At 47.8% G+C, this 27,653-nt stretch overlaps 3 protein-coding genes across 6 annotated transcripts in view; 2 read left to right on the top strand and 1 right to left on the bottom strand.

Annotated features, from left to right (window-relative positions):
• Positions 1–3,512, top strand: part of LOC132449614 (endoribonuclease ZC3H12A-like) — a 7,518-nt gene extending 4,006 nt beyond the window's left edge. For 2 of the 3 annotated variants that reach the window (XM_060041348.1, XM_060041347.1), the window contains exons 4-6: positions 23–257; positions 1,492–1,598; positions 2,392–3,512. In XM_060041348.1, the coding sequence (XP_059897331.1) occupies positions 23–257; positions 1,492–1,598; positions 2,392–2,963 (914 nt within the window). In that variant the 3' untranslated portion in view covers positions 2,964–3,512. The remainder of the gene's footprint in view (positions 1–22; positions 258–1,491; positions 1,599–2,391) is intronic. The other variant, XR_009523614.1, reaches the window with a different exon arrangement.
• ppil4 (peptidylprolyl isomerase (cyclophilin)-like 4) overlaps positions 1–10,413 on the top strand; it is a 24,964-nt gene extending 14,551 nt beyond the window's left edge. Inside the window, exon 13 of the mRNA XM_060041346.1 lies at positions 10,242–10,413. Coding sequence (XP_059897329.1) covers positions 10,242–10,309 — 68 coding nt within the window. The 3' untranslated portion in view covers positions 10,310–10,413. The remainder of the gene's footprint in view (positions 1–10,241) is intronic.
• On the bottom strand, positions 4,089–27,653 carry tab2 (TGF-beta activated kinase 1 (MAP3K7) binding protein 2). 2 transcript variants are annotated; one of them, XM_060041337.1, is made up of 7 exons: positions 27,330–27,653; positions 10,865–11,064; positions 8,279–9,947; positions 6,648–6,808; positions 6,196–6,289; positions 5,873–5,968; positions 4,089–5,793 (listed from the first exon to the last, which is right to left on the bottom strand). In XM_060041337.1, exons 2-7 carry the CDS (start codon positions 10,964–10,966, stop codon positions 5,579–5,581), a joined length of 2,337 nt encoding a protein of 778 aa, XP_059897320.1. In that variant the 5' UTR covers positions 10,967–11,064; positions 27,330–27,653; the 3' UTR covers positions 4,089–5,578. The 2 variants fall into 2 exon arrangements, with proteins under 2 accessions (XP_059897320.1, XP_059897321.1); XM_060041338.1 differs by having other exon boundaries at positions 8,279–9,926; positions 27,330–27,652.

Here is a 27,653-nt window from a genome sequence, read left to right as displayed (position 1 = left end):
TGCAGTCTGTCTAATCCCCCAGACCAGCACATCCTGGAGGAGCTGGAGAGCCGGAGGATCCTGGTGTTCACGCCGTCGCGACGCGTCAGCGGGCGGCGTGTGGCGTGCTATGACGACCGCTACATCGTGCGTCTGGCCGTGGAGTCGGACGGCATCATCGTCTCCAACGACAACTACCGCGACCTGCAGACGGAGAGCCCGCAGTGGAAGAGGTTCATTGAGGAGAGGCTGCTCATGTACACCTTCGCCAACGACAAGTAAGACTGACCCAAGCCTCTGTACTGTCTAACCCCTACCTGCTCCTTAATGACCTGTCTCTGTACTGTCTAACCCCTACCTGCTCCTTAATGACCTGTCTCTGTACTGTCTAACCCCTACCTGCTCCTTAATGACCTGTCTCTGTACTGTCTAACCCCTACCTGCTCCTTAATGACATGTCTCTGTACTGTCTAACCCCCACCAGCTCCTTAACGACCTGTCTCTGTACTGTCTAACCCCTACCTGCTCCTTAATGACCTGTCTCTGTACTGTCTAACCCCTACCTGCTCCTTAATGACCTGTCTCTGTACTGTCTAACCCCTACCTGCTCCTTAATGACCTGTCTCTGTACTGTCTAACCCCCACCAGCTCCTTAATGACCTGTCTCTGTACTGTCTAACCCCTACCTGCTCCTTAATGACCTCTCTGTACTGTCTAACCCCTACCTGCTCCTTAATGACCTGTCTCTGTACTGTCTAACCCTCACCTGCTCCTTAATGACCTGTCTCTGTACTGTCTAACCCCTACCTGCTCCTTAACGACCTGTCTCTGTACTGTCTAACCCCTACCTGCTCCTTAACGACCTGTCTCTGTACTGTCTAACCCCTACCTGCTCCTTAACGACCTGTCTCTGTACTGTCTAACCCCTACCAGCTCCTTAATGACCTGTCTCTGTACTGTCTAACCCCCACCTGCTCCTTAATGACCTGTCTCTGTACTGTCTAACCCCTACCTGCTCCTTAATGACCTCTCTGTACTGTCTAACCCCTACCTGCTCCTTAATGACCTGTCTCTGTACTGTCTAACCCCTACCTGCTCCTTAATGACCTGTCTCTGTACTGTCTAACCCCTACCTGCTCCTTAATGAACTGTCTCTGTACTGTCTAACCCCTACCAGCTCCTTAATGACCTGTCTCTGTACTGTCTAACCCCCACCTGCTCCTTAATGACCTGTCTCTGTACTGTCTAACCCCTACCTGCTCCTTAATGACATGTCTCTGTACTGTCTAACCCCTACCTGCTCCTTAATGACATGTCTCTGTACTGTCTAACCCCTACCTGCTCCTTAACGACCTGTCTCTGTACTGTCTAACCCCTACCTGCTCCTTAATGACCTGTCTCTGTACTGTCTAACCCCTACCTGCTCCTTAATGACATGTCTCTGTACTGTCTAACCCCTACCTGCTCCTTAATGACCTGTCTCTGTACTGTCTAACCCCTCCCCAACCACAGGTTCATGCCCCCAGACGATCCCCTGGGGCGTAGCGGTCCGACCATCGACAGCTTCCTGCGAAACGCGCCCTGGGAACAGGAAGTCAAGCAGCAGCACTGCCCCTACGGTACCGTAATGTCTATAATAAACTATATTATAACCTTCAGTACAGTATTATCTTTAATATACTCTGCTATATATTAATACCTACAGAACCTTATGCTTTATATGAATGACATTACTTTAACTTAGCAGACACTATATAAAGCGACTTACAATAAGTGCATTAAACCAATAAGATAGAAGAATAGAGAGTACATCAAAGGCATCAAATAAGAGTTATTTTTTCTTATTTTTCTTGTTTTGATGGGCAAAGATGCATATTAGAGAGAGAGAGAGAGAGAGAGAGAGAGATACAGAAAAACAAACATCACTGCACGTCAGTCAGGCATCAGGACACAACAGAGGAGACCTGGTTATTTCCTTGATGGTGGAGATATGTAGCGAGACGTCCCAGCAGTGTGTGATACGACGACGTCGGCCATCAGGACTGGGTAGAGCCCCAGGCTGGTCTGAACTCAGCTTTATTTACATATGAGGAATGTGTCGGGGACTTCCTTGTACTGAACGGGCATTACATCCGATTGTTCAAGCCCTCATGTTCCTCTTCTATGCAATCTGCAGGCTTTGTCTGAAACGCTCCAGGCTGAGACACTAAAGACTGAGACACTTTAGCCTGAGGCACTTTAGTCAGAGACACTTGAGCCTTAAATACTTTAGCCTGAGACCCATGAGCCTTAAATACTTTAGCCTGAGGCATTGTGGCATTAAAATGTACACCCCAGTGGATCTGCTGTTGTATAAGTGTACCGTGTGCCTCCCTATTTGTTCAATAATCACTTTATCCCTCCTCCTTCCAGGTAAGAAGTGTACTTACGGGAGCAAATGCAAGTTCTACCACCCTGAACGAGCCAACCAATCACAGCTCTCGGTGGCTGACGAGCTGCGAGCCATGGGCAGGCCGACGCCCATCCACCAAACGCCCGCCCAGCTCGAGGTGGAACTCACCTCTCTGTACCCCCCCTCCTCTCCGGCGAGGAGAGACCACGCCCCCCCCAGGGCCGGTCAGACCTGGGGCCCCCCGTCCTCCCTGGACCAGGCCCTCGGCTCCATGGAGGGCTCTGTGTCCGAGCCGCGCCTCCACTCCACTGACGGCCTCTCCAGCGGCTACTCCAGCGGCTACTCTGGGTCCTCTGGTTTCCACAGCGAACCCTGGGGGGGCGGGGTCTGGGGCAGCCTGCCTCTGGCCCCGCCCCCCAGGGGGAGCAGCATGTCAGGGGGCGGGGTCACAGAGGAGAGGCGGACCCTGAGCAGTCAGCTGAGCGCCCTGTTCCCTCCTCGCACCGTCCAAGAGATCATGGACACCCACCCCCACGTGGCGGACATGTCCCAGCTCATCTCCCTCATACAGAGGACCACCCCCCTGTCCTAGCCCTTCAGCTAGCTAGCCCTAGCTCTATCTTAACTTAACCCCAAACCCCTAGCTGTATCCTAACCCTAACTTAACCCCAAACCCTAGCTCTATCCTAACCCTAACTCAACCCCAAACCCTAGCTCTATCCTAACCCTAACTCAACCCCAAACCCTAGCTCTATCTTAACCTAACTATCCTAACCCTAACTTAACCCTGAATCCCAGCTCTAACTTAACCTTTAACCCTAGCTCTAGCGTATCCTTAATGAGGAGCATGCCATGTTGGACCAGGGCCCTGTGTTTATCTTCTCAGCATTAAAGCTGTTCCTCGGGTCAGAGTTAAGACCTGACCAGGTTGTAAATGTGCAATGCACTTCTCTATTGCTGGATTGCCAGCGCTGACTAACAGCATACTGTTGTGTCCCAGTTGCCTCAAAATGAGGAAACTTATTTTGTTAAGATTTATGGTTCCGAAGAGAACGTTTCCTTCCTCCTAGCTGTGAATACCACCGTGCCTTTATCTCAGACCGTGTTTTACAATGTGTGGAATAAAACTTTTTATACCTGATCATGTGCTTTGTTTATAGTTTTGTCCAAACAACTAAACTTAACCAAACCCTAGCCGACAGTATACCTACACTTCACCAAGCACTTGTTAAACTTCTACCTTAACTTAGCAAAACCCTGGCTCACTGTACACCTCAACTTAACTAAACCCTAGCTAACTTTAAACCTAAATTTAACCAAACCAAGCTAACTGTATACCTAAACTTAACCAAACCTACATAACGTTCTACATAAACTTAACCACACCCTAGCTGACTTTCTACCTAAACTTAACCAAACCAAGCTAACTGTATTCCTTAACTTACTCAAAAAGCGTTTGCTTCCCTCCGCATGTTGCTGGAAGCAGCTATCTGTAGACTCGATTATCTCATATATATCCCATAACACATCTAATGCGTCATGGGAATATTCCCCAGGATACATCTTTTACCCATTGAAAACGGCAGATCAGATATGGAACACCTCGGCAGATTAACAGAAGTCCTGCAGGTGCCTCTCCGATGAGTTCAAGAGAGCAAACCCAGCAGGTGGCGCCACCTGGCGGCTGACAGAGGCTTCGGCTTCCAACACCATTGAAGACTTTTCCAGAATAGATTTTTTTAATTATTTTTACAAATAACTTATCTGTTACAAAGACAGTTTTCCCAGCTAAAATAAAAAAAAACACTTTAGATATCCAAATAATTTGTTTTTCCACGTAATAAAACAAACTCCTGCTTAGAAACAGGAGTCCCACTTTGTACGATTTCAGTTGGTTTTGTTTTAAGGCACTGATTGGTGAGAGCGAAGACCCAGGCACTAATGCACGGCTTTTTTTTTTTTTCACAAAATGTGGGAAAACTTCACAAAAATAATCATGACACAGTTTCTGGAACTGATTTGCAATTAGAAAACGTTTGAAATCGTCACCAAGAAAGCAGACAGGAAGGAGGAAGCGACCTGATAAAGATGGCGGCCCCGGCGCGTCCGTAGCGTCAGGTGACGTCGACGCCCGGACCGCAGGAACACTTCAAATATTCGAACGTCCACGCTTTTATTTTGAAAAACCGATTCAGACGGTCTAAGGCGATTTTGTAAAGTCCGGAGGAGGCCGATGGCGCCCGATGGGGTTAGCCAATCGGGCGTCTCCCCCCCAAAGTCAGAGTGATTCCGTGTGGCGATGTCGTCCCGTCGCGACTCAAACCTTTATTGATTCAAACCTTTATTCCAGTTGTCACAACAACGCACCGAGGTCAACTGAGGTCAACTGAGGTGAGCAAGGGGGGCTGGCTTGATGTTCGGTAAACAAGACCGAGGCCACACCCCTGGACCCGGGGGCGGGCCCAGGGGGGCGTGGCTTCGTGACGACGAGGGTTCCGTCCGTTAGAGAGGCGGTCAGAGTAAGAGACAGGAAGAGGAAGTCTATAACGCTATACTTACAGGAAGGAGGTGGAGGGGCCTCTCCTCTCCGGACAGTACTGTACACAAAGCATGCAGTAACCATGGAGACCCCCGTAACCATGGACACCACCGTAACCAGGAAGTGAGCGTAACCAGGAAGTGAGCGTTACCATGTAGAACCCTGTAACCAGGAAGTGAGCGGCGAAGGCGACGGCCCGGCGAGGGGTAGGCCGAGCCGGCGCCCCCCCCAGAGGACCGGACGGAGCAGACCGGACCGGGACCGGGTCTAGACCCCACCTAGACCGGACCGGGACCAGGTCTAGAGTAGACCGAACCCCAGAGGGTACACAGCGGGGTGCCGTGTGAAGTTCATAATACTGAAGGGGAGCAGTAGGAGTATCCCATGGTGCACCTGTGTCCCAGCGAACAGGAGGGGGGGGGGGCGAGGTACGACTGACACACACACACACACACACACACACACACACACACACACACACACACACACACACACACACACACACACACACACACACACACACACACACACACACACACACACACACACAGACAGACAGACAGACAGACAGACAGACAGACAGACAGACAGACAGACAGACAGACACACACACACACACACACTCCTGTGGGTGGTCTACTGGCTCTCTGATTGGGCGTGGGGCAGGGCTAGAAGTGTCTGCGGAAGTCACACTCCTCACAGCGGTTCAGCAAAGGGTGGTTGAAGAAGGTGCACTCCGTGCAGCTCCAGTGGCTGCCCTCCTCCTCCTCCTCCTCCTCCTCCTCCTGCTGCTCCTGCTGGTGCTGATGCTGCTGCTGTTGCTGCTGTTGCTGCTCCTGCTGCTGATGCTCTGAGGACGACTTTGGACCACGGACGCCTCCCTCTGGAGGAGGAGAGAGAGGTTAAAGGAGCGACGGTGAGGAGAAGGGAGAGAGATGGGGGAGTGGGCGGGCCTCACTCACCGACCGCCGCGGGACCTTTGGGTTTGGGCGGGACGAGACCCAGGAACCCGATGTTGTCATAGAAGTTGTCGATGGCACTGGGGTTAAAGTGTGGTCCTGCACAGAGACACAGGCTCTTACTGGCTTATAGGCCTTTCACACATTCACTGAAAAGACCATTCTGGGTAAATCTGAGTAAAGTCTGAGTAAAGTCAGGCTAAAGTCAGGGTAAAGTCAGGGTGACGTCAGGATAACGTCAGGATAACATCAGGATAAAGATTTGGGCGAGATAGGGGAAGTCAGTGGAAAGTCATGGGGAAGTCCCGGTAAAGCTAGACACCAACCTCGTGTTTGCAGGAGATCGATCTCTTTGGTGAGGCAGTCGATGTCAATCTGCAGGATCCGGTTTTTACACCTCAACTGTTTCATCTCCTCGTTCTGAAAACCAAACCCGATGTCAGACATCAGAACATCAGGTTCCACGCTGAAGCATTTGTTTCCACGTAGAGAATAACAAAGGCGGCAAACTACTTTGAGGTTACAGGACACAAGAGAGAGAGAGGCAGAAATATGGAGTGAGATAGGGAGATAGTGATACAGTGAGATAAAGAGTGATAGTGAGAGACAGAGTGAGGCAGATAGAGTGAGATAGTGAGAGGAAGTGAGACCAAGACAGAGGGATACAGAGTGGGGGAAAGTGCGAGACAGCGAGAGAGTGAGATAGTGAGAGAGAGAGAATGAGATAGTGAGAGACAGAGTGAGAGTGAGACAGCGAGGTGGGCAGTGAGGGTCTTACGGAGGGTGTTTGCGAGGCGGAGTTGGACCTCTCGTTCCGCCTCCTGGTGAGGTCGTTCTCCATGTCGTTCACCTCCTCCTTCAGCTTCTCCAGCCGCTGCCTCTTCACCTCCAGCTCCCTCCACAGACGCTCCATACGGGCCTTCTGGTGCACCAGCAGGGCTGCACACACACACACACACACACACACACACACACACACACACACACACAGTCACGTATACACTAATAACACACACACACACACACACACACACACACACTGCACCAGCAGGGCTGCACACACACACACACACACACACACACACACACACACACACAGTCACGTATACACTAATAACACACACACACACACACACACACACACACACACACACTGCACCAGCAGGGCTGCACACACACACACACACACACACAGTCACGTATACACTAATAACACACACACACACACACACACACACTGCACCAGCAGGGCTGCACACACACACACACACACACAGTCACGTATACACTAATAACACACACACACACACACACACACACACACACACACACACACACACACACACACACACACACAGTCACGTATACACTAATAACACACACACACACACACACACACACACACACTGCACCAGCAGGGCTGCACACACAACGCACTCCGTCAAACAGTCCTAAAATGACATGTGCTCAGAGATTGATGTTCGTACCACTGGGTTCTCCGACAGCAACGCTGCAGTCTGTTCACCTTTGATGTTTCAGTTACTTTCGGTTTGGCCGGTGGTTTCAACATCCTGTCCTCAGAGGACCCCAGTATAACACTAGGCAGCCACATAATGTAGCGGAGCAACATTAGCCGTCCGTCTGCCACTAATGTGTAGATAGTAGATATAGATCTAATAGATGTTATAAAGAGTGTAGATATAGAACTAACAGATGTTATAAAGAGTATAGATATAGATCTAACAGATGTTATAAAGAGTGTAGATATAGATCTAATATATGTTATTATACAGGGACTGTAGATATAGACCTACCAGATGTTACCCAGGGGTTTAGGTAGAGCTCTACTATATGTTCTACAGGGGGGGGTGTAGGTCTAGACCTACCAGATGTTACCCAGGGGTTTAGGTAGAGCTCTACTATATGTTCTACAGGGGGGGGTGTAGGTCTAGACCTACCAGATGTTACCCAGGGGTTTAGGTAGAGCTCTACTATATGTTCTACAGGGGGGGTGTAGACCTACCAGATGTTACCCAGGGGTTTAGGTAGAGCTCTACTATATGTTCTACAGGGGGGGGGTGTAGGTCTAGACCTACCAGATGTTACCCAGGGGTTTAGGTAGAGCTCTACTATATGTTCTACAGGGGTGTAGGTCTAGACCTACCAGATGTTACCCAGGGGTTTAGGTAGAGCTCTACTATATGTTCTACAGGGGGGGGGTGTAGGTCTAGACCTACCAGATGTTACCCAGGGGTTTAGGTAGAGCTCTACTATATGTTCTACAGGGGGGGTGTAGGTCTAGACCTACCAGATGTTACCCAGGGGTTTAGGTAGAGCTCTACTATATGTTCTACAGGGGGGGGTGTAGGTCTAGACCTGCCACCCCCCCAGGTGGTCCCGCCCACTGACCTTGTGTGTAGGCCGCGTCGTCCGAGCCGGCGCTGAGCCGGCGGTGCTCGCTGGGCCGGTCCCGGCCCTGGGGGTCCCGGCCCTGGGGGTCTGGCTGCGGGGGGGGTTCCGCCTCGCTGAAGTGGTGATCCGGGAGCGGCAGCAGGTTGGCCGTCTCGAAGGTGGGGGACACCACGCCGGGGGAGACCGCGGGGGGCTTGTTGGGCGACACCGTGATCTTGAAAGTGTACTTGGTGTTGGGCTGGGTGACCACCACCCGGGGGGACGAGGCCCCCATCCCGCCCCCCGCCGCCCCCCCCGCGTGCCCGACGCGGGACTTGGGCGGGTGGTGGTGGATGTAGGCGGGGCCCATGCTGAGCCCGCCCCCCATGGCCCGCGCCCCCGACCCCGAGCCCTGCATGGGGGCGTTGGCCGAGATGTAGACCGTGGGCGGGTTGCGGCCGCCGCCGCCGTCCTCCGCGCCGGCCGAGATGTAGAACTTGGGGGCGCCGCGGGGGGGGGGCACGGCCGCGGCCATCGGGGGGCCGTCCTCGCCGAGGGCGGAGGGCGGGTGGTGCGCGGCGGGGGGGCTGGCCGAGATGTAGACGGTGGGCTGGCTGCGGCTCAGCCCCCCGATGGCCAGCGGCGCGCTGTGGGAGGGGCCCGAGGACGAGGACGAGGCCGGGCAGGAGTTGGAGGAGGCGCTGGAGCGCGGGCCGCCTGAGGCCCGCAGCAGGGCGCTGCTGGAGCTCCGCTGGGGCGACTCCAGCTTGATCTCGATCTGGTTCTTGCGGGGCCCGGTGGAGATGTTCTGGATGTTGTACTGGCTGAAGGAGGGGGGCGGCTGGGGGCCGGCGGGGGCCTGCAGGAGGGAGGAGGGCGCCTGGGGGGTGGTGGGGGAGCTGATGGGCATGTAGACGTGGGAGGTCTGGTGGGCGCCCTGGTGGGGGCCCTGGTGGGGGCCCTGGTGGGGGCCCTGGTGCTGCGAGGTATGCGAGGAGGAGGCGTGGGGGAGGCCGGGCCACGCCCCCGCCGGGCAGGGCGGGTGGGGGTTGATCTGGTACATCTGGGGGGGCTGGGAGGTGGGGCTGTACTGGGCGCGGGCGGGGCCGGGCTGGGGGCCCCGGTGGACCCCCGTCTGGCTGACGTAGGGCCGGATGTAGATGGCGTTGCCCTGGGGGCTGCCCATGCCCGCCTGCGGCCCCCCGTGGATGTGCAGCGAGGTGGGGGTGTTGCGGCCCGTCTTGGGGGCCAGGGTGACGGTGATGGGGTTGAAGCGGGGGGGCGGGCCGCCCTGGGGCCCCTTGGCCGGGTACAGCCCCAGGTGCTGCGGGGGCTGGGGCTTGCGCTGGGGGGCGTCCATCGAGCCGTACGCCGCCGGGCGGGGGGGCCCCTGCGCCTCCTGCTGGTAGAAGTCGGAGGCGGGTGCGGCGGGGGTCTGCAGGGGCCCGTCCCCCAGGCTGTGGGCCAGCGTCCTGCTGCCGTTCATCCTGGGCCCCGGGGGGGTGCCGCTGGGAGCCGGGGTGGTCAGACCCAGGCTCAGCTTGGTCATGTGCTTCCGGAGCCCGGAGATGCTGGCGTCCGATAGGCTCTCGGTCTCCTCGCTGTACAGGTAGGCGGGGCTCACCTGGGACAGGTAGGCGCAGCAGGCGTCCACGTTGTTGTTGTTCTGGACGGACACAGAGAGCGGCTGCAGAGTATTTATACACATTGAGGACCACGGCCCCGAGCTAGAGACGGTCCGACGGCATCTCTCCTGAAGTTGAGTATCGGCCGATACCGAGTCTACCGACTCTATCGAGCGTTGTAACTACGGTGCTATTGTTCTTATCGAAGGGTTCTCTTAGGACGACCGCGACGCATAGCCGGATTACTTACAATCTTTTTTTTCAGAATTACATCATTTATAATGTTTAATTATAAAAAAAAATTCACGTACGTGACGTTACCAGAGCGAGGGAGGCAAACTATAAGCGACACCAAGCAGAGAAGCGAGAGAGGTGGAGGAAGAATAGATATCTTGTTTCCCTTTACTTTATAACACAACATTAGCGGGATCTCTGGAGGAAAAGTAATACTTAAAACCTTAGCTTAGTTGTTTGTTTACGTTCGCTGTACAGCGCCGCGCCAATCAACTGTGACTGGCTTGCTGCAGAGCGTTAGCGTCTTGGGAATACCCGGTCAATATAATGGATATAATATGGACACATCAGACGATCAATATTCGGTATTTGTTATGGATTTATTGTACAAATTCCCTGAAAAGATGCACGTTCCAGGATGAATTGAAAAGCTCCCGTAAGGGCTGAGATGACAGAGAACAGCTGATTTGGAACGGAGCAACAGCTGTTCGCTTTCACGGGGAAAAACGAAGGAACTTCAACCTACTTAGGCCTACTAATTAACGTTCAAAAGCTATTAAATCTTCAACAAAATATGCAGATACTGTCAAAATCGGTTCCAGGGAGTATATACGGATTATTAATGTTGTTTTTGATGGTGTTTTTTTCTGGAACGAGTATTCGAATATTCGCTCGGCATTGGGGCCAGCCCTAAACTCTACACATGCTGGAGAAACACAAAGTGCGGACCCCGGGGGGCGCTCACCTGCAGGGCGCACTGGGACACCACGCCCTCGGGGACCTCCGGGTACTTCTGCCGCAGCTCGTGTAAAACCTGAGTGTCTATCTGCTGGCTTCCCTGGGCCATTCGTCTAGAGGCAGGGCAGGACCGCTCGCTCCAGGGGCAGGGCCGGTGGGGTCAGCTAGGGGTCACCGCTGGACACAGCACTCCTCCAGCATCATCATCTGAGGGCGGGGGGGGGGTGAACACATGAATAAAGTGAACAACCCGATCACACACATTGGGCCAGGTGGGCGTGCATATGAAACAGGCTGCTAGGTGGTTAGCCCTGGACTGAGGGCTGCTAGGTGGTTAGCCCTGGACTGAGGGCTGCTAGGTGGTTAGCCCTGGACTGAGGGCTGCTAGGTGGTTAGCCCTGGACTGAGGGCTGCTAGGTGGTTAGCCCTGGACTGAGGGCTGCTAGGTGGTTAGCCCTGGACTGAGGGCTGCTAGGTGGTTAGCCCTGGACTGAGGGCTGCTAGGTGGTTAGCCCTGGACTGAGGGCTGCTAGGTGGTTAGCCCTGGACTGAGGGCTGCTAGGTGGTTAGCCCTGGACTGAGGGCTGCTAGGTGGTTAGCCCTGGACTGAGGGCTGCTAGGTGGTTAGCCCTGGACTGAGGGCTGCTAGGTGGTTAGCCCTGGACTGAGGGCTGCTAGGTGGTTAGCCCTGGACTGAGGGCTGCTAGGTGGTTAGCCCTGGACTGAGGGCTGCTAGGTGGTTAGCCCTGGACTGAGGGCTGCTAGGTGGTTAGCCCTGGACTGAGGGCTGCTAGGTGGTTAGCCCTGGACTGAGGGCTGCTAGGTGGTTAGCCCTGGACTGAGGGCTGCTAGGTGGTTAGTGCTGGGTCTAGGTGGTTAGTGCTGGTTCTAGGTGGTTAGTGCTGGTTCTAGGTGGTTAGTGCTGGGTCTAGGTGGTTAGTGCTGGGTCTAGGTGGTTAGTGCTGGGTCTAGGTGGTTAGTGCTGGGTCTAGGTGGTTAGTGCTGGGTCTAGGTGGTTAGCCCTGGTGGTTAGTGCTGGGTCTAGGTGGTTAGTGCTGGGTCTAGGGGGTTAGTGCTGGGTCTAGGTGGTTAGTGCTGGGTCTAGGTGGTTAGTGCTGGGTCTAGGTGGTTAGTGCTGGGTCTAGGTGGTTAGTGCTGGGTCTAGGTGGTTAGTGCTGGGTCTAGGGGGTTAGTGCTGGGTCTAGGGGGTTAGTGCTGGGTCTAGGTGGTTAGTGCTGGGTCTAGGTGGTTAGTGCTGGGTCTAGGTGGTTAGTGCTGGGTCTAGGTGGTTAGTGCTGGGTCTAGGTGGTTAGTGCTGGGTCTAGGTGGTTAGTGCTGGGTCTAGGGGGTTAGTGCTGGGTCTAGGTGGTTAGTGCTGGGTCTAGGGGGTTAGTGCTGGGTCTAGGTGGTTAGTGCTGGGTCTAGGTGGTTAGTGCTGGGTCTAGGTGGTTAGTGCTGGGTCTAGGGGGTTAGTGCTGGGTCTAGGTGGTTAGTGCTGGGTCTAGGTGGTTAGTGCTGGGTCTAGGTGGTTAGTGCTGGGTCTAGGTGGTTAGTGCTGGGTCCAGGGGGTTAGTGCTGGGTCTAGGTGGTTAGTGCTGGGTCTAGGTGGTTAGTGCTGGGTCTAGGGGGTTAGTGCTGGGTCTAGGTGGTTAGTGCTGGGTCTAGGTGGTTAGTGCTGGGTCTAGGTGGTTAGTGCTGGGTCTAGGTGGTTAGTGCTGGGTCTAGGGGGTTAGTGCTGGGTCTAGGGGGTTAGTGCTGGGTCTAGGTGGTTAGTGCTGGGTCTAGGTGGTTAGTGCTGGGTCTAGGTGGTTAGCCCTGGTGGTTAGTGCTGGGTCTAGGGGGTTAGTGCTGGGTCTAGGGGGTTAGTGCTGGGTCTAGGTGGTTAGCCCTGGTGGTTAGTGCTGGGTCTAGGGGGTTAGTGCTGGGTCTAGGGGGTTAGTGCTGGGTCTAGGTGGTTAGTGCTGGGTCTAGGTGGTTAGCCCTGGTGGTTAGTGCTGGGTCTAGGGGGTTAGTGCTGGGTCTAGGGGGTTAGTGCTGGGTCTAGGTGGTTAGTGCTGGGTCTAGGTGGTTAGCCCTGGTGGTTAGTGCTGGGTCTAGGGGGTTAGTGCTGGGTCTAGGGGGTTAGTGCTGGGTCTAGGTGGTTAGTGCTGGGTCTAGGTGGTTAGTGCTGGGTCTAGGTGGTTAGTGCTGGGTCTAGGTGGTTACCCCCTTTACTAGATGGGTAGGCCTCCGGGTCAGAAGGTCCCTTAGTTGGTTAGCCATGCTCAGAAAAGGGCTAAACTGGTTGTGCTCTGACTAACGCTCACTAACCCCACCCCGACGCAGAAGCACCCAGCCCTCCCCCGGTTTGAGTGGGGGTAGAAAAACGAACACACCCCACATACCACCACTTTCCCCGGTGATTGGCTGGGTGGTTGTGCAAGCGGCGTACGACTATCTAAAAACTGGTTTAACGGGAAAGCAGCTAGCAGCAGGTTTAAGTGGCTAGGAGCCTCGCGCCCGTTAGAGGCTCCTCCACTCCTTGCCTGGCTTTCCATGAAACCAAACACCCACAGTGAGATCTAATCTATCGGTTTAACCTCCCTTTACAAGCACCAGGGTCAAGTTTTTATACATGGAAAAAGTATTTGTATATGTATCGAAGGATTAGCAGTAATACCACTGACAAGTATTTATGCGTGGATAAAGTATTTGCATGTCTATTGAAGGTTTGGCAGTAATTCCTCAGACAAGTATTTTTACATGGATGAAGTATTTGTATGTCAAAAACTATGGAAGGAATGGCAGTACCTGGACAAGTATTTGTACATGGATGAAGTTTTTGAAGTGTTTGCATGTCTAACTTTGGAAGGATTGGCATGGCAGTAATACCTCCTGAAAGAATTAATTGATGGATAAATAATTTGCATGGATACACAATACCTTGAAGAAAGAGCAAAACCACCGTCCCAAAACCATCCCATCTCCATCCCAGTATTGTATTCTAGGGTTAGCATAGTCTGTGTTTAAGAGCAGAAATCAGCCTCAAACAAGGAGATCACAGCCCTACCACACATCACAGTGCTACAGCACACCCCACTACCTTTACAACACAACAGTGCTACAAGACCCCTACAACACACAAAAACCCACCCCATTACACTGTTATAACACACCCCACTACACCACTACAAAACACCGCCCACGACACACCAGTACAGCCGACACACCGCTGTGACACACCGATACGACACACCCCTACAGCCGACATACCGCTACAGCCGACACACCACCACGACACACCAGTACAGCCGAAACACCGCTGCGACACACCCCTACAGCCGTCACACCGCTACAACACAACGCTACGACACAACGCTACAGCCGACATACCGCTACAGCCGACACACCACCACGACACACCTACAGCCGACACAACGCTACGACACACCACCACGACACACCTACAGCCGACACACCGCTACGACACACCTACAGCCGACACACCGCTACAACACAACGCTACGACACAACGCTACGACACAACGCTACGACACAACGCTACGACACACCTACAGCCGAAACACCGCTGCGACACACCCCTACGACACACCCCTACAGCCGACACACCGCTACAACACAACGCTACGACACAACGCTACAGCCGACATACCGCTACAGCCGACACACCACCACGACACACCTACAGCCGACACAACGCTACGACACACCTACAGCCGACACACCGCTACAACACAACGCTACGACACAACGCTACAGCCTACAAACCGCTACAACACAACGCTACGACACAACGCTACGACACAACGCTACGACACACCTACAGCCGAAACACCGCTACAACACAACGCTACGACACACCTACAGCCGACACACCGCTACAACACAACGCTACGACACAACGCTACAGCCTACAAACCGCTACAACACAACGCTACGACACAACGCTACGACACAACGCTACGACACACCTACAGCCGAAACACCGCTACAACACAACGCTACGACACACCTACAGCCGACACACCGCTACAACACAACGCTACGACACAACGCTACAGCCTACAAACCGCTACAACACAACGCTACGACACAACGCTACGACACAACGCTACGACACACCTACAGCCGAAACACCGCTACAACACAACGCTACGACACACCCCTACAGCCGACACACCGCTACAACACAACGCTACGACACACCGCTACGACACAACGCTACGACACACCTACAGCCGACACACCGCTGCGACACACCGCTGCGACACACCCCTACAGCCGACATACCGCTACAGCCGACACACCACTACAACACAACACTACGACACAACGCTACAGCCGACATACCGCTACAGCCGACACACCACCACGACACACCTACAGCCGACACACCGCTACGACACACCACCACGACACACCTACAGCCGACACACCGCTACGACACACCGCTACGACACACCGCTACGACACACCTACAGCCGACACACCACCACGACACACCACCACGACACACCTACAGCTGACACACCGCTACGACACAACGCTACGACACACCGCTACGACACACCTACAGCCGACACACCACCACGACACACCGCTACGACACACCTACAGCCGACACACCACCACGACACACCACCACGACACACCTACAGCTGACACACCGCTACGACACAACGCTACGACACACCTACAGCCGACACACCGCTACAACACACCTACAGCCGACACAACGCTACGACACACCTAGAGCCACACACCGCTACATCCGACACACCTACAGCCGACACACCGCTACGACACACCTACAGCTGACACACCGCTACGACACACCGCTACGACACAACGCTACGACACACCTAGAGCCACACACCGCTACATCCGACACACCTACAGCCGACACAACGCTACAGCCGACATACCAATACGACACACCACTACGACACAACGCTACGACACACCACTAGAGCCGACACACTGCTACGACAACGCTACGACACACGCCTACAGCCGCCACACCGCCACGACACACCGCTACGACACAACGCTACGACACACCGCTACGACACAACGCTACGACTCACCGCTACGACACAACGCTACGACTCACCGCTACGACAAACCGCTACGACACATGCTACGACACACCGCTACGACACAACGCTACGACACACCGCTACGACTCACCGCTACGACAAACCGCTACGACACAACGCTACGACTCACCGCTACGACAAACCGCTACGACTCACCGCTACGACACAACGCTACGACACAACGCTACGACTCACCGCTACGACAAACCGCTACGACAAACCACTACGACACAACGCTACGACACATGCTACGACACAACGCTACGACACACCGCTACGACAAACCGCTACGACTCACCGCTACGACACACCGCTACGACTCACCGCTACGACACAACGCTACGACACAACGCTACGACTCACCGCTACGACACAACGCTACGACACAACGCTACGACTCACCGCTACGACACAACGCTACGACTCACCGCTACGACAAACCGCTACGACACACCGCTACGACACATGCTACGACACAACGCTACGACACAAGGCTACAGCCGACACACCGCTACACTCTCAGTGTGTCCACGGGACCCATCGCACACTCAAAAACCTCTGAGCCCACTTTGGTGATCCTTTCAGAGATCTCAGGTACAAGACGCAGAGTTTAATTTCCTCCTACTTAGGATAACACGTTTGTGATCTACATCTGCTCTGTCGTGTCCTACTAGCAACTGTCTTAGTATTATGTTAATTCACATTATTTTACATTTAGGGACATTCTCATTCTGCTTTGATAAAAACATCTGGAAATGTCCATATTCTTACCCGCTGCTTACCACTAAAGAATTAATTAAAAAAGATTAAAAAAAATATATATATATATTACATTATGGGATTCAGGATCAGAAACAGATCGATTGCTGAGTAGGTTTTCACACAAAAAGTATTTGTTTTGGTCTCGGTGTGCATCCCAATAACCATAAAAGAAAGTGTCTGGTCCCGACGGTCAGAATATAGCCATGTTACATCTCTTTAGATACATCTATCTTTATACATGTAAATACATCACAACGTAGTTCCTTTGGCTTCAGACCACAGCATGGGATGATCAACATCTTAAGCAACACTGAACATTAGGCAACACCGCAACAAACAAGTACTAATCTGTTCGGAATGGACCATACAAGATGGTTGGTACATTGAACAACCGTAAACACGTTTATTATACCACATAGGACTCTTAAACATGTATCATATGCCAGGTAGGACTCTTAAATATGTCCTTTTATATAATTGTATGACACTGTATAACCAATAAATGTGTATATTACACCAGGCATGATTCCTAATAAGTGTATTACACCAGCTTCTACTTTTAAAATATGTATTACACAAGCTAGTACTCTAATATTTGTATTACAACAGGTAGGACTCTAAATATGGATACTTTAACAGGTAATACTCTTAATGTGTGTACTTTACCAGGTAGTACTCTTAATGAGTGCATTACACCAGGTAGTACTCTTAATGTGTGTACTTTACCAGGTAGTACTCTTAATGTGTGTATTACACCAGGTAGTACTCTTAATGTGTGTACTTTACCAGGTAGTACTCTTAATGAGTGCATTACACCAGGTAGTACTCTTAATGTGTGTACTTTACCAGGTAGTACTCTTAATGTGTGTACTTTACCAGGTAGTACTCTTAATGTGTGCATTACACCAGGTAGTACTCTTAATGTGTGTACTTTACCAGGTAGTACTCTTAATGTGTGTACTTTACCAGGTAGTACTCTTAATGTGTGTACTTTACCAGGTAGTACTCTTAATGTGTGCATTACACCAGGTAGTACTCTTAATGTGTGTACTTTACCAGGTAGTACTCTTAATGAGTGCATTACACCAGGTAGTACTCTTAATGTGTGTACTTTACCAGGTAGTACTCTTAATGTGTGTACTTTACCAGGTAGTACTCTTAATGTGTGTACTTTACCAGGTAGTACTCTTAATGTGTGTACTTTACCAGGTAGTACTCTTAATGTGTGTACTTTACCAGGTAGTACTCTTAATGTGTGTACTTTACCAGGTAGTACTCTTAATGTGTGTACTTTACCAGGTAGTACTCTTAATGAGTGCATTACACCAGGTAGTACTCTTAATGTGTGTACTTTACCAGGTAGTACTCTTAATGTGTGTACTTTACCAGGTAGTACTCTTAATGTGTGTACTTTACCAGGTAGTACTCTTAATGTGTGTACTTTACCAGGTAGTACTCTTAATGTGTGTACTTTACCAGGTAGTACTCTTAATGTGTGTACTTTACCAGGTAGTACTCTTAATGAGTGCATTACACCAGGTAGTACTCTTAATGTGTGTACTTTACCAGGTAGTACTCTTAATGAGTGCATTACACCAGGTAGTACTCTTAATGTGTGTACTTTACCAGGTAGTACTCTTAATGTGTGTACTTTACCAGGTAGTACTCTTAATGTGTGTACTTTACCAGGTAGTACTCTTAATGAGTGCATTACACCAGGTAGTACTCTTAATGTGTGTACTTTACCAGGTAGTACTCTTAATGTGTGTACTTTATCAGGTAGTACTCTTAATGTGTGCATTACACCAGGTAGTACTCTTAATGTGTGTACTTTACCAGGTAGTACTCTTAATGTGTGTACTTTACCAGGTAGTACTCTTAATGTGTGTACTTTACCAGGTAGTACTCTTAATGTGTGTACTTTACCAGGTAGTACTCTTAATGTGTGTACTTTACCAGGTAGTACTCTTAATGTGTGCATTACACCAGGTAGTACTCTTAATGTGTGTACTTTACCAGGTAGTACTCTTAATGTGTGCATTACACCAGGTAGTACTCTTAATGTGTGCATTACACCAGGTAGTACTCTTAATGTGTGTACTTTATCAGGTAGTACTCTTAATGAGTGCATTACACCAGGTAGTACTCTTAATGTGTGTACTTTACCAGGTAGTACTCTTAATGTGTGTACTTTACCAGGTAGTACTCTTAATGTGTGCATTACACCAGGTAGTACTCTTAATGTGTGTACTTTACCAGGTAGTACTCTTAATGTGTGTACTTTACCAGGTAGTACTCTTAATGTGTGTACTTTACCAGGTAGTACTCTTAATGAGTGCATTACACCAGGTAGTACTCTTAATGTGTGTACTTTACCAGGTAGTACTCTTAATGAGTGCATTACACCAGGTAGTACTCTTAATGTGTGTACTTTACCAGGTAGTACTCTTAATGAGTGCATTACACCAGGTAGTACTCTTAATGTGTGTACTTTACCAGGTAGTACTCTTAATGAGTGCATTACACCAGGTAGTACTCTTAATGTGTGTACTTTACCAGGTAGTACTCTTAATGTGTGTACTTTACCAGGTAGTACTCTTAATGTGTGCATTACACCAGGTAGTACTCTTAATGTGTGTACTTTACCAGGTAGTACTCTTAATGAGTGCATTACACCAGGTAGTACTCTTAATGTGTGTACTTTACCAGGTAGTACTCTTAATGTGTGTATTACACCAGGTAGTACTCTTAATGTGTGTACTTTACCAGGTAGTACTCTTAATGTGTGTACTTTACCAGGTAGTACTCTTAATGTGTGTATTACACCAGGTAGTACTCTTAATGTGTGTACTTTACCAGGTAGTACTCTTAATGTGTGTACTTTACCAGGTAGTACTCTTAATGAGTGCATTACACCAGGTAGTACTCTTAATGTGTGTACTTTACCAGGTAGTACTCTTAATGTGTGCATTACACCAGGTAGTACTCTTAATGTGTGTACTTTACCAGGTAGTACTCTTAATGTGTGTACTTTACCAGGTAGTACTCTTAATGTGTGTACTTTACCAGGTAGTACTCTTAATGTGTGTACTTTACCAGGTAGTACTCTTAATGTGTGTACTTTACCAGGTAGTACTCTTAATGTGTGCATTACACCAGGTAGTACTCTTAATGTGTGTACTTTACCAGGTAGTACTCTTAATGTGTGTACTTTACCAGGTAGTACTCTTAATGTGTGTACTTTACCAGGTAGTACTCTTAATGTGTGTACTTTACCAGGTAGTACTCTTAATGTGTGTACTTTACCAGGTAGTACTCTTAATGTGTGTACTTTACCAGGTAGTACTCTTAATGTGTGTACTTTACCAGGTAGTACTCTTAATGTGTGTACTTTACCAGGTAGTACTCTTAATGTGTGTACTTTACCAGGTAGTACTCTTAATGTGTGTACTTTACCAGGTAGTACTCTTAATGTGTGCATTACACCAGGTAGTACTCTTAATGTGTGTACTTTACCAGGTAGTACTCTTAATGTGTGTACTTTACCAGGTAGTACTCTTAATGTGTGTACTTTACCAGGTAGTACTCTTAATGTGTGTACTTTACCAGGTAGTACTCTTAATGAGTGCATTACACCAGGTAGTACTCTTAATGTGTGTACTTTACCAGGTAGTACTCTTAATGTGTGCATTACACCAGGTAGTACTCTTAATGTGTGTACTTTACCAGGTAGTACTCTTAATGTGTGTACTTTACCAGGTAGTACTCTTAATGAGTGCATTACACCAGGTAGTACTCTTAATGTGTGTACTTTACCAGGTAGTACTCTTAATGTGTGTACTTTACCAGGTAGTACTCTTAATGTGTGTATTACACCAGGTAGTACTCTTAATGAGTGCATTACACCAGGTAGTACTCTTAATGTGTGTACTTTACCAGGTAGTACTCTTAATGTGTGTACTTTACCAGGTAGTACTCTTAATGAGTGCATTACACCAGGTAGTACTCTTAATGTGTGTACTTTACCAGGTAGTACTCTTAATGTGTGCATTACACCAGGTAGTACTCTTAATGTGTGTACTTTACCAGGTAGTACTCTTAATGTGTGTACTTTACCAGGTAGTACTCTTAATGTGTGTACTTTACCAGGTAGTACTCTTAATGTGTGTACTTTACCAGGTAGTACTCTTAATGAGTGCATTACACCAGGTAGTACTCTTAATGTGTGTACTTTACCAGGTAGTACTCTTAATGTGTGCATTACACCAGGTAGTACTCTTAATGTGTGTACTTTACCAGGTAGTACTCTTAATGTGTGTACTTTACCAGGTAGTACTCTTAATGAGTGCATTACACCAGGTAGTACTCTTAATGTGTGTACTTTACCAGGTAGTACTCTTAATGTGTGTACTTTACCAGGTAGTACTCTTAATGTGTGTATTACACCAGGTAGTACTCTTAATGAGTGCATTACACCAGGTAGTACTCTTAATGTGTGTACTTTACCAGGTAGTACTCTTAATGTGTGTACTTTACCAGGTAGTACTCTTAATGAGTGCATTACACCAGGTAGTACTCTTAATGTGTGTACTTTACCAGGTAGTACTCTTAATGTGTGTACTTTACCAGGTAGTACTCTTAATGAGTGCATTACACCAGGTAGTACTCTTAATGTGTGTACTTTACCAGGTAGTACTCTTAATGTGTGTACTTTACCAGGTAGTACTCTTAATGTGTGTACTTTACCAGGTAGTACTCTTAATGTGTGCATTACACCAGGTAGTACTCTTAATGTGTGTACTTTACCAGGTAGTACTCTTAATGTGTGTACTTTACCAGGTAGTACTCTTAATGTGTGTACTTTACCAGGTAGTACTCTTAATGTGTGTACTTTACCAGGTAGTACTCTTAATGAGTGCATTACACCAGGTAGTACTCTTAATGTGTGTACTTTACCAGGTAGTACTCTTAATGTGTGTACTTTACCAGGTAGTACTCTTAATGTGTGTACTTTACCAGGTAGTACTCTTAATGTGTGTACTTTACCAGGTAGTACTCTTAATGTGTGCATTACACCAGGTAGTACTCTTAATGTGTGTACTTTACCAGGTAGTACTCTTAATGAGTGCATTACACCAGGTAGTACTCTTAATGTGTGTACTTTACCAGGTAGTACTCTTAATGTGTGTACTTTACCAGGTAGTACTCTTAATGTGTGCATTACACCAGGTAGTACTCTTAATGTGTGTACTTTACCAGGTAGTACTCTTAATGTGTGTACTTTACCAGGTAGTACTCTTAATGTGTGCATTACACCAGGTAGTACTCTTAATGTGTGTACTTTACCAGGTAGTACTCTTAATGAGTGCATTACACCAGGTAGTACTCTTAATGTGTGTACTTTACCAGGTAGTACTCTTAATGAGTGCATTACACCAGGTAGTACTCTTAATGTGTGTACTTTACCAGGTAGTACTCTTAATGTGTGTACTTTACCAGGTAGTACTCTTAATGTGTGTACTTTACCAGGTAGTACTCTTAATGTGTGTACTTTACCAGGTAGTACTCTTAATGTGTGTACTTTACCAGGTAGTACTCTTAATGTGTGCATTACACCAGGTAGTACTCTTAATGTGTGTACTTTACCAGGTAGTACTCTTAATGTGTGTACTTTACCAGGTAGTACTCTTAATGTGTGTATTACACCAGGTAGTACTCTTAATGTGTGTACTTTACCAGGTAGTACTCTTAATGTGTGCATTACACCAGGTAGTACTCTTAATGTGTGTACTTTACCAGGTAGTACTCTTAATGTGTGTACTTTACCAGGTAGTACTCTTAATGTGTGCATTACACCAGGTAGTACTCTTAATGTGTGTACTTTACCAGGTAGTACTCTTAATGTGTGCATTACACCAGGTAGTACTCTTAATGTGTGTACTTTACCAGGTAGTACTCTTAATGAGTGCATTACACCAGGTAGTACTCTTAATGTGTGTACTTTACCAGGTAGTACTCTTAATGTGTGTACTTTACCAGGTAGTACTCTTAATGAGTGCATTACACCAGGTAGTACTCTTAATGTGTGTACTTTACCAGGTAGTACTCTTAATGTGTGTACTTTACCAGGTAGTACTCTTAATGTGTGCATTACACCAGGTAGTACTCTTAATGTGTGTACTTTACCAGGTAGTACTCTTAATGTGTGTACTTTACCAGGTAGTACTCTTAATGAGTGCATTACACCAGGTAGTACTCTTAATGTGTGTACTTTACCAGGTAGTACTCTTAATGTGTGCATTACACCAGGTAGTACTCTTAATGTGTGTACTTTACCAGGTAGTACTCTTAATGAGTGCATTACACCAGGTAGTACTCTTAATGTGTGTACTTTACCAGGTAGTACTCTTAATGAGTGCATTACACCAGGTAGTACTCTTAATGAGTGTACTTTACCAGGTAGTACTCTTAATGTGTGTACTTTACCAGGTAGTACTCTTAATGAGTGCATTACACCAGGTAGTACTCTTAATGAGTGTACTTTACCAGGTAGTACTCTTAATGTGTGTACTTTACCAGGTAGTACTCTTAATGTGTGTACTTTACCAGGTAGTACTCTTAATGAGTGCATTACACCAGGTAGTACTCTTAATGAGTGTACTTTACCAGGTAGTACTCTTAATGTGTGTACTTTACCAGGTAGTACTCTTAATGAGTGCATTACACCAGGTAGTACTCTTAATGAGTGTACTTTACCAGGTAGTACTCTTAATGTGTGTACTTTACCAGGTAGTACTCTTAATGAGTGTACTTTACCAGGTAGTACTCTTAATGTGTGTATTACACCAGGTAGTACTCTTAATGAGTGCATTACACCAGGTAGTACTCTTAATGTGTGTACTTTACCAGGTAGTACTCTTAATGTGTGTACTTTACCAGGTAGTACTCTTAATGTGTGTATTACACCAGGTAGTACTCTTAATGTGTGTACTTTACCAGGTAGTACTCTTAATGAGTGCATTACACCAGGTAGTACTCTTAATGTGTGTACTTTACCAGGTAGTACTCTTAATGAGTGTACTTTACCAGGTAGTACTCTTAATGTGTGCATTACACCAGGTAGTACTCTTAATGTGTGTACTTTACCAGGTAGTACTCTTAATGTGTGTACTTTACCAGGTAGTACTCTTAATGTGTGTACTTTACCAGGTAGTACTCTTAATGTGTGTACTTTACCAGGTAGTACTCTTAATGAGTGCATTACACCAGGTAGTACTCTTAATGTGTGTACTTTACCAGGTAGTACTCTTAATGTGTGTACTTTACCAGGTAGTACTCTTAATGAGTGCATTACACCAGGTAGTACTCTTAATGTGTGTACTTTACCAGGTAGTACTCTTAATGTGTGTACTTTACCAGGTAGTACTCTTAATGAGTGCATTACACCAGGTAGTACTCTTAATGTGTGTACTTTACCAGGTAGTACTCTTAATGTGTGTACTTTACCAGGTAGTACTCTTAATGAGTGCATTACACCAGGTAGTACTCTTAATGAGTGTACTTTACCAGGTAGTACTCTTAATGTGTGTACTTTACCAGGTAGTACTCTTAATGTGTGTACTTTACCAGGTAGTACTCTTAATGAGTGCATTACACCAGGTAGTACTCTTAATGTGTGTACTTTACCAGGTAGTACTCTTAATGTGTGTACTTTACCAGGTAGTACTCTTAATGTGTGCATTACACCAGGTAGTACTCTTAATGTGTGTACTTTACCAGGTAGTACTCTTAATGTGTGTACTTTACCAGGTAGTACTCTTAATGAGTGCATTACACCAGGTAGTACTCTTAATGAGTGTACTTTACCAGGTAGTACTCTTAATGTGTGTACTTTACCAGGTAGTACTCTTAATGTGTGTACTTTACCAGGTAGTACTCTTAATGAGTGCATTACACCAGGTAGTACTCTTAATGTGTGTACTTTACCAGGTAGTACTCTTAATGTGTGTACTTTACCAGGTAGTACTCTTAATGAGTGCATTACACCAGGTAGTACTCTTAATGAGTGTACTTTACCAGGTAGTACTCTTAATGTGTGTACTTTACCAGGTAGTACTCTTAATGTGTGTACTTTACCAGGTAGTACTCTTAATGAGTGCATTACACCAGGTAGTACTCTTAATGTGTGTACTTTACCAGGTAGTACTCTTAATGTGTGTACTTTACCAGGTAGTACTCTTAATGTGTGTACTTTACCAGGTAGTACTCTTAATGTGTGTACTTTACCAGGTAGTACTCTTAATGTGTGTACTTTACCAGGTAGTACTCTTAATGTGTGTACTTTACCAGGTAGTACTCTTAATGTGTGTACTTTACCAGGTAGTACTCTTAATGTGTGTACTTTACCAGGTAGTACTCTTAATGTGTGTACTTTACCAGGTAGTACTCTTAATGTGTGTACTTTACCAGGTAGTACTCTTAATGTGTGCATTACACCAGGTAGTACTCTTAATGTGTGTACTTTACCAGGTAGTACTCTTAATGAGTGCATTACACCAGGTAGTACTCTTAATGTGTGTACTTTACCAGGTAGTACTCTTAATGAGTGCATTACACCAGGTAGTACTCTTAATGTGTGTACTTTACCAGGTAGTACTCTTAATGTGCGTACTTTACCAGGTAGTACTCTTAATGTGTGTACTTTATCAGGTAGTACTCTTAATGAGTGCATTACACCAGGTAGTACTCTTAATGTGTGTACTTTACCAGGTAGTACTCTTAATGTGTGTACTTTACCAGGTAGTACTCTTAATGTGCGTACTTTACCAGGTAGTACTCTTAATGTGTGTACTTTACCAGGTAGTACTCTTAATGTGTGCATTACACCAGGTAGTATTCTTAATGTGTGTACTTTACCAGGTAGTACTCTTAATGAGTGTACTTTACCAGGTAGTACTCTTAATGTGTGTACTTTACCAGGTAGTACTCTTAATGTGTGTACTTTACCAGGTAGTACTCTTAATGAGTGCATTACACCAGGTAGTACTCTTAATGTGTGTACTTTACCAGGTAGTACTCTTAATGTGTGTACTTTACCAGGTAGTACTCTTAATGTGTGTACTTTACCAGGTAGTACTCTTAATGAGTGCATTACACCAGGTAGTACTCTTAATGTGTGCATTACACCAGGTAGTACTCTTAATGTGTGTACTTTACCAGGTAGTACTCTTAATGAGTGCATTACACCAGGTAGTACTCTTAATGTGTGTACTTTACCAGGTAGTACTCTTAATGTGTGTACTTTTCCTTGGTAGTACTCTTAATGTGTGTACTTTACCAGGTAGTACTCTTAATGAGTGCATTACACCAGGTAGTACTCTTAATGTGTGCATTACACCAGGTAGTACTCTTAATGTGTGTACTTTACCAGGTAGTACTCTTAATGAGTGCATTACACCAGGTAGTACTCTTAATGTGTGTACTTTACCAGGTAGTACTCTTAATGTGTGTACTTTTCCTTGGTAGTACTCTTAATGTGTGTACTTTACCAGGTAGTACTCTTAATGTGTGCATTACACCAGGTAGTACTCTTAATGTGTGTACTTTACCAGGTAGTACTCTTAATGAGTGTACTTTACCAGGTAGTACTCTTAATGTGTGTACTTTACCAGGTAGTACTCTTAATGAGTGCATTACACCAGGTAGTACTCTTAATGTGTGTACTTTACCAGGTAGTACTCTTAATGTGTGTACTTTACCAGGTAGTACTCTTAATGTGTGCATTACACCAGGTGGTACTCTTAATGTGTGTACTTTACCAGGTAGTACTCTTAATGAGTGCATTACACCAGGTAGTACTCTTAATGTGTGTACTTTACCAGGTAGTACTCTTAATGTGTGTACTTTACCAGGTGGTACTCTTAATGTGTGCATTACATCAGGTAGATCTCAATATGCGTTTATACCAGGTAGGATTGTTGAACATGTGTATGACACTGCATAACTGTGTATTACCATAAAAACCCAGAACGTTGATACATTTAAAACCTTAAATAAGAGTATTACACACTAAATGCACTTACACAGAACACTAGTATTACCCAGCTGTGAATCAGTACCAATACCAGGTAAATACTCACAATAGTTGAGCAACATGTTGTTAATAACTGAATAAGTACTACTCTCTTGTGATATGTCGTTACTGAGAGTAACAACGCTATTTATTATCGCACCACTTTAACAATTTCTTACGACGTTGTACGAAACGCTCAATGGAAAAAGTAGCAACACGTCACGATAAAATGTAGTAAACTAGTTAAAACAAGTACCAAATCACTACTAACTAGCTAACCAGGGAACCGAGCACACAAAGAAACACCGAGTTCCAACATTCAGTGTGGGGAGAGTATTAGAAGTTAGGAAACAACCACAGCTCCAACTTTTTCCACCAGTCAAACGCCGACAACAAACTTTTCCTCCCCGTTTTATGTCCTGCTCCGGCGGGTCAGAAGCAAACCCAAACCGGTCCGTTAATCCACCACTTTATCAACCACTTTATAAACTTAGTTAACTTTAAATACACTGGGCCTAGAAGCGGAGAGGGAAGCCTACCGTCTCCTACCGCCGCCGCTCCCCGGGCCAGCGGGTCTCCAGCAGGAAGAGAAGCCGAGCGGGGGAAGCCCTGCCGCGGACCCGGAGCTCTGGCCGCACCGAGGCCTGGGCCTCCTCGGTCCTCTACTGGGGGGGATACAGCCCCACGACCCCCCGCCGGTGGAGAGGCTCGGAGATACTTGTGACAGCGCCTCGCTATCGTCTCGACTCCGCTGCTTTTTTCTTCTTTTCTCCTCTTTTCTCCTCCAGGAGAAACAAAATACCGTCTCACAATATGGAGGCTTCTGAGGCGAGCAGCTATCGCGAGTGGAGGAGGTGTGGATA

Source organism: Gadus macrocephalus, chromosome 21, assembly GCF_031168955.1.
Source record: "Gadus macrocephalus chromosome 21, ASM3116895v1".
Classification (NCBI taxonomy): domain Eukaryota; kingdom Metazoa; phylum Chordata; class Actinopteri; order Gadiformes; family Gadidae; genus Gadus; species Gadus macrocephalus.
This window is presented reverse-complemented; position numbering and strand designations above follow the sequence as displayed.